This window comes from Onychomys torridus, chromosome 4 (assembly GCF_903995425.1).
Source record: "Onychomys torridus chromosome 4, mOncTor1.1, whole genome shotgun sequence".
Taxonomy (NCBI): domain Eukaryota; kingdom Metazoa; phylum Chordata; class Mammalia; order Rodentia; family Cricetidae; genus Onychomys; species Onychomys torridus.
In genome coordinates, this window is record NC_050446.1 from 103,691,423 (window position 1) to 103,698,845 (window position 7,423).

The following is a 7,423-nucleotide window of genomic DNA, read 5'->3' on the forward strand; positions in this document are numbered from 1 at the left end:
GCTAGCAAGCCCCATGCCTGTGGTTTTTTTTTTTTTAGCTGAGGACCGAGCCCAGGGCCCTGTGCTTGCTAGGCAAGCATTCTACCACTGAGCTAAATCCCCAACCTGCCTGTTTTTTATATGGATGTTGGAATCTTATTCAGGTCCTCATGCTTGTGTGGTAAAACATCTCCCCAGCCTTCAATAACCTTTAGAAAGAAAGAGAAGAAAGAAAGGAAAGGAGAAAAGAAAGATGGAGGAAGAAGGAAGGAACGAGAGAGAGAAAGAAGTTGAGAGGGTGAGAAGGTTTCTATTTGTAGCCAAGGATGTGTCTAAGGTACTTTGCTGCCCTTAGCTGTGAGGAATAGGCTTTTCTGACCTCCAGTGAGAATGCTCATGACCAATTGATATTTCTTTTTCTGTGTAAACTCCAAGAGAAGTTAATAACCAGGCTGAAAGTTCTTTGTTTTAGTGAAATTTATTTCATACTCATCAAAACATTGTGCTAATGCTTCATTCATAAATATTCTCATCTACATAATATGAGCCTATTTATTCTCAGCTTCAGTGAAAGAACTCAGTTCAGGCCATGCACTGGATCCAAGTTCAATTTATTCTATAAACATTGAAAACTAGATTTTTTTTTTTTTGTAGGCATGCCTCGTGTCCTCCTTGAATTAAGTTAAATAGATCAACCAATCAATAAATACATAAATAAATAGGTAAGTGGTTGCCCATCAGAGGCCAGGAGAAAAGTCAGGCTTTCTTTGAACAGAATGTGCCATGGTTTCTGTCAAGGTGGCTCTGAAAACACAGGAGAGGAGAGAGAGACCTGGCTTGGCAGAGGACTAATGATTCCTCTGGAAACAGCTGTCTGCTCATTGGCAACAAGGGAGTTCCTTAGCATGTCCTAGGTCAGGCGTTAGAAATAGTCCAGCCTGTTCTTCTCGTGTCAACACTTGGGCTTGAACCTTCATTCAACACACACAGACCTCCTAGGAAGCAAAGGATTCCATGGTGAAGTCAACTATATCCTGGCCACTGTTGTTTCCCAGGAAGACAGGCTTATGTTCGGCTTGAGAGGTGCTGATGTACCAGTTGGGGAACTGCGCAGACTCAAACTCCACCTTGGTTTTGATTTCTATCTTGTTGAAGATAAACCGCTTTTCCATCTTCTTCTTTGGGTATTGTTTGGGATCCACACTCTGCAGGAAAACAGAGAGAAGAATTGTGCATGTGTGAGACAGGAAGGATAGAGCTACCACAGTAGACATGTTCTTGGGGCTGCTGGACGGGGGGCTGCTGAACAAGCTGTGGGACTAGGGACCACATCCTTTACTGCTGGACCCTATCTTTCTATCTAGTCATTAGACAAGCGCCTTTTTATTCTGAATCCTAAGCCCAAGGGGAGGAGCATACGGGTGGAAACATTTTCAAAAGTAAAAATTATATTAAAGCCTCCAAGGATACCTAGTTTCTAGGGATTTTTGTCATTTTTTTTTTTCTCTCTAAAGCCTTGGATAGAATGGCATTGGCTTGGGAATGAAGCTCTTGGAAGCATGCTGCAAGTGGTGGGAATGGACTGAAGATTGATGGTGGAGCCCTTTAAATGAGTAGCTCTCCAAATCGTCCTCCACCAAATGAGGGAAAAACTGTAGCCATATGCAACCCTTTCAGCATGCTGGGGGTCATAACAGTGGCAGGACATGGTATGAACCGTCAAATGGCTTAATTTCTCCCACGGAGGGAGTGAGGTTTCCAAGCATTTAAAAGTTATGCTAATTTTATTCTGTATTTATGTAAATTGTCAAGAAGACCACCAGCATTTTCTGGAGGGCGGGGCAGAGGGCTGTCTGGGAAGTAGGGAATGGCTGAGAGTCTTAGGAGAACAAGGGGCCTGGCGGTGGTGGCGCACACCTTTTAATCCCAGCACTCAGGAGGCAGAGCCAGGTGGATCTCTGTGAGCTCGAGGCCAGCCTGGTCTACAGAGCGAGATCCAGGACAGGCACCAAAGCTACACAGAGAAACCCTGTCTCAAAAAACCAAGAGAACAAGGGGATGGCATTTCTGGCTTCACTTACCTCCAGCTGCAGGGTGGGCGTATCATCTTTCATCACACAGGACAGGTACAGATTCTTTCCCTTAAGGCCTAAGGCCACAGGTATCTTGTTGTCACTTGTTTCTCCTTGTACAAAGCTCATGGAGAATACCACTGGAGGAGGAAGAGGAAGCATGGTCAAGGATACAGCCAGGCTGGGAGGACTCAGGCAGCAGATGACAGGCAAAGCCTGTATAGTCCTCTATGGGAGCCCAGAAGGAGCTTCTCCAGCACAGAATGAGCTAGCAGGGCTTCTCACAAACAGTAGCAAGGTCAGGGGGCTGATCCAGGATTCCCTCTGAACCTCTTAGTGCCCACAATGAAGATAGAAAGCAGTCTAATTTTTAAGTCCCAAAGAATAAAGTTCCTATGTCACTGGCAGGCCATGTGTCCATTAACATGAGAAGTACAATTTGATCACTATGAAAACAGGTAAAGGTTTTTTTTTGTTTTGTTTTTTTTTTAAATAGCTTTTAAAGCCTTTCTGGCTCCTAAAGGGATTCAGGGGCCAGCACATTTTGAGGAATACAGAACAGTAAGTGGGAACAATGGGCTGAGCTAGGGAGAGTGGCCTCAAAAAAAGAGACAGCCATTTTGATACTAGACACAGCAGACTCAGTGGGAGGTCCCTGGCCACTGCCATGACTCAGTTAGAAAGAAATAAGATTCTCAAAGATGCTGGTAGCACTCTCCCCCCAAAAATAGAAAAGAAAAAAAAAAGATTCTCTTCATCTAGACAAGAGTAGACAGCTCCTTCCAAGGCTTCTAAGATCAGAAGCCAAGAAGAAGCACATGCTGCTGTCAGCTGTTGCCCTCTTGGGCACAGTGGCAAGATGCCAGGTCCACCCCTGCATCTAAAGATGCCCTCACCATACTCAAAACACTTGTTATCGAAGAGAGATGTAAGTTCCTGCTGGTCAGGAAGTCTCCATACAAGGAACCATGTGGTTTTGGATGGGAAGGATGTGAGGCCAAGGGACAGGATCGGGAACAGGAATGGACATATCAATTCTCTACCAACTGCATTTCAGCCTCAAAATGGGGGAAAAGAACCCACAGGCAGTTATGGCATGTCCATCACATGGCTCCACACTAATGGAGCATTGGCAGTATGCTATCCCTCTACCCTATGTGACTGGAGGATGGCTATACATATACAACATGTTGATGCATTTGCTGTAGTGTTCCATCTTAAAACACAGAGCTCCAGTAAGGCCAGGAAGGGAAACCAAGCTGCGCCTTGTTACCTTGTTGGTTTATATTCTGTCCATTGAGATGGAGAGCTTTCAGCTCACATGGGTCAGACAGCACAAGGCATTTCTGCTGTTCATCTCGGAGCCTGCAGTGCAGCTGCCGGATGGGGACGTCAGCCACGACCAGCTCATCGTCCCAGGAGTCGCAGAAGATGGGCTCTGAAAGTTGAAGAACAGATGTCGTTTAGGTAGACAATTGGAAGAGCAGGCCCAGGGAAGTGAAGCAGCAGAATTTGGTTTATTGAGTGACATGTAAGCATTCAGAGTCAAGGTTCTATCCTAATTTTTATGGGGTATAAGTACATTGGAAGCAGGGTGAACAAGAGCATCAGCTCTGGCACCACAAGACAGCCTTCAGTGTTAGGACCTTTCACTATGGACCAGCAGTGGAGGCACCTATAGAAAATGTGCTAGTAATAAGACTAGCTCATCAGGAACATCCTAAGTCTTCAAGCTCTAGTGTAAGCCGAAGTGCTTGGAGAATGGATGATTGAGCTGCAAATGTGAGCATCATTAAAACCTTCTTTTAAGTTAATCAGCTCAAGATCTCACTAATTCATTTCGGAAGCTTCCTTATTTCTTCTCATGATTGAAATGTCTACCATTAAGGGTCTTCCACTTGAGGAGGGAAGTTGGCTGCTGAGAGGTAGACAGAGAAGGACCAGAGAGCGAAGGTCTACTCTCTGCCCTCAATTCTCATCAAGTACCTTCTTCAAAGATGAAGGAAAAGAAAGTTCTCAGGTCTTCATCCTGGAAGGTCCATGGGCAAGGGACAGGGATGTTCCACAGCTTCTCCACAGCCACGATGAGAGACACCACCTGCCTGAAGCTCTTGTTGAAATGCTGCTGGGAGATTTGAAGCTGGATGCTCTCATCTGGACAGCTCAGGTCAATGGCTTGGAAGCAGCACTGTGGAGAAACCAGGCAGAGAGCAAGTTAGGTCATCAGACCGGGGAACTCCTACATTAACCCCAGAGAACTCCAGGGGCCCTGGGAGATAACCACGCTCTTAACCACAATCTCTGTGTCTCTGGAAGCCAGAGGACTTAAATGGTTTACCCAGAGGGACATGGCCACCAGACCCAGGCTTCCTGGCATTCTCTATACTAAACCCCATTTCTACTTTATCTTTCTTGTACAGACCTCACCTCACCATATAATTATACCTACTTAAACATTTCATCATTGCTCTAACACTGTGCATTTAATTTATCAGGACAGCATGTTCATGATGTCTTCTATTCACCTGAGATCATTCAGCAAGCTCTCAATTGTTTCCCACACACCCCTTTCCTCAAAGGCATTTGGCAGACACTATAAGCAGAGTTTCTGCCTGTGAAATGTGTTATATTACTTTCTTGTTCTTCAGAGAAACATGCACTAAAGGTCTAACCAAAGTTGTCTCAAGGCATGATAATAGTTTTGAAGCTTGAAGGACAGCGATCAATACTTTCAATGATATAAAGAAAAAAGTGATTGGGAGAGAAGTTCCTGTCCAGAGCAGAGGCTCCCAGTGAGAGCCAGGTTCTGGAGCAGGGAGTGGGGGCCACAGCCTGGCTGAGAAGCTCGGGGGCTCCACCTATGGCTAGGCCAACCAGTTATAATGGTCTTTAAAAGATATTCATTTAAGACTGAGGACTGGATTTTGCCGCTGGGGGAGGCTGTCGTGAACTTGGAAAAAAAGGTCTGAGAAAAGCAGTTGCCTCCTGCCCCAGGCAGTGATCTGGCTGGACAGATGCCATGTCACATTAGAGAGTTATCACTGTGGAAAGAGCAAGGGACAGCTGGGACGTCAACATGGCTTTTCATGGGAGTGAGTCTGGAAAATGCCCATGTGCTAGGATGGACTTGGCCAGCGCTGAAAACATTTCAGAGTCAAAGGTTGTTGCAGAATGCTAACATCTCAGAGCTTTTCTGGCTCAGGTCCTGTGTTTCTGAGATGAGGGCCAAAAGGGCACAGTGACTTGTTTAAGGTCACAATTTATTTTAAAAAATCCCAATTAATCTCTTTGTTTATATCGACCACTTCTTATTGTCTGGATCTCTTCCCTGGGAACATAAGAAACTATTCTATGGTAGAGAAGGAAGATATGCTGATTTTCAAGGTCACGTTCTCTGGCTTACAGCTTACAGAATTTGACCTAAGTGATCAGAGTGACTTCATCCATCTGAAAGGAGGATTAAATGTGTGTTGAAGACTTGACCACCTTCCTAGCATAGAACACCATGATCACCATCAGCAAGTCTTAATGAGTGGCTCTGGTGTAGTGGGAGCTGTCTGGAAGCTAGGTCATTGTGTGGCTTGTCTGTGTCTGATTCACTGAAAGAGGCAAAATAACACCGTCACAAAATATCCTCGGAGCAAGGCAGTTCAGTATCCCTCACCCTGTGTGGAGCTTTTCCCATTCCAGAGCCCCTCCATAGGTTGAGAGCTAACACCCAAGTCTCACCTTCATCTTTTGGGGCCCATCAACCTCAAAGAACATGTCATTGTCATCACTGGAATGAAAAACAGATGTTGGTTAAGCTATGTCTCCTCATCAATACCGTGCAATAATATACACACAAATCTTCACTGTTAATAAACCTATGACACTCAAAGCTTCCTCAAGGCTCCTGGCAAGTTCCATAGTGTTATGCAAGCAAGAGTCTAGAAGCAGATTCTGGGCCGGGTAAGTGGTTACTCTTGGTACTCTCTGGTGGATTTTGACACCTAAATTCTGGACTAGCAGAGTTAGCTAAACTCTGAGCTCTCTTCCCTTGCTTCCAAGCCAGACTTTGCAAATGGGTCTTCTGTACGGTCCACGTGGAAGTTACATCTGTAGGACTCCCTATAGTGGACAGCACCTAGGTCTCAAGGCTGGACTTGGTAAACAAAGACAAATCAGCCTTTAATCCAGGTTGACTTGAATTCTGATAACCACCAAAGGAGGTGACCTGGGGACATTCTCGCCTCTGAGCATAGATAGTCCTCCATTCCTGAAAGCAGAGCCCTGAACACATGACCCCTGTCCAGGTCCCCACTGACCTGTGGAAAGCTGTCATTTCACTGTTGAGTTCAGGGACAGTTGCCATGGCTGCTTCAGACACCTGTGTGAAGAGAGAAAGTGAGTGGCCATGCACAGTGTGAGCTCCCTGAGGCTACCTTCATTTGTGTTTCTCTGAGGTCTAGTTCAGGGCGGGCATGGAAAAACTGATCTCCGAGGAATGAGCAAATGAATCGAGGAGCTGTTGTGTGGATTGAGAACAGTGGTTCTCAGCCTTTCACAGGGGTCGCCTAGGACCATTGGAAAGCACAGATATTTACATTACCATTCCTAACAGTAGCAAAATTATAGTTATGAAGTAGCAATGAAAGTAATTTTGTGGTTGGAGGTCACTACAACATAAGGAACTGTATCAAAGGCTCACAGCATTAGGAAGATTGAGAACCACTGGTCTAGAAGAAAGCAAGAGTTGAACAAAGAGAAAAACTTTTCAAGGAGACAGTTAACTCTTAGATGTCAGCTGCTCTATAAACAGAATTCATTTCCAGAGTATTTCACAAGCCATAGCTTTAAAGCTATGTTTTAAAAAATAATAATAAAAAAAAAACCAACACAGAGAGGGAGGGAGGGATGGGGAGATAGATAGATAGATAGATAGATAGATAGATAGATAGATAGATAGATAGATAAATAGAGAGCCTCTCTTTGAGGAGTTAGTTGGGAGAGGTAAATCTTACTTGTACAGGAAGCCTGGCTGGAGAGAATTCCTGATCAGCCTGTTCAGCCTTGAGATCCCACAAGGTTTGCTGTCCACTGATTCTCCTTCACTGTTTTATAGTCTTCAAAAGCAGAAGTGAAGAGCCGAGAAATTTTCCCGCGGGTTAACCGATTTCACAACCAAGTTAAAGGTGCAGGGAGGGGGAGGAGACTGATGGGAACTCCTAGGCTGTTGTTACCCTGAAGAAATAATTTCTAATTACTCCTAAATACAAGGAGTGGCAAGCCATGACACATTTGCAAGTGTGTCACTGGGGAAACAGGCATTATTTTTCTCTGAACAGTGTGCAGATGGTGTCAATATTAAAATACTGGGTTTTCCTGGATTA

General features: G+C 44.9%; 1 protein-coding gene across 1 annotated transcript; it reads right to left on the reverse strand.

Moving 5' to 3' along the window:
• Positions 1-554: 554 nt before the first annotated feature.
• On the reverse strand, positions 555-7,105 carry Il1b (interleukin 1 beta). The gene is made up of 7 exons (XM_036186647.1): positions 7,055-7,105; positions 6,359-6,420; positions 5,781-5,829; positions 4,038-4,239; positions 3,325-3,489; positions 2,061-2,191; positions 555-1,184 (listed from the first exon to the last, which is right to left on the reverse strand). The coding sequence occupies exons 2-7, from the start codon at positions 6,403-6,405 to the stop codon at positions 975-977; spliced, it is 804 nt and encodes a 267-aa protein (XP_036042540.1). The 5' UTR covers positions 6,406-6,420; positions 7,055-7,105; the 3' UTR covers positions 555-974.
• Between the last annotated feature and the right edge of the window lie 318 nt (positions 7,106-7,423).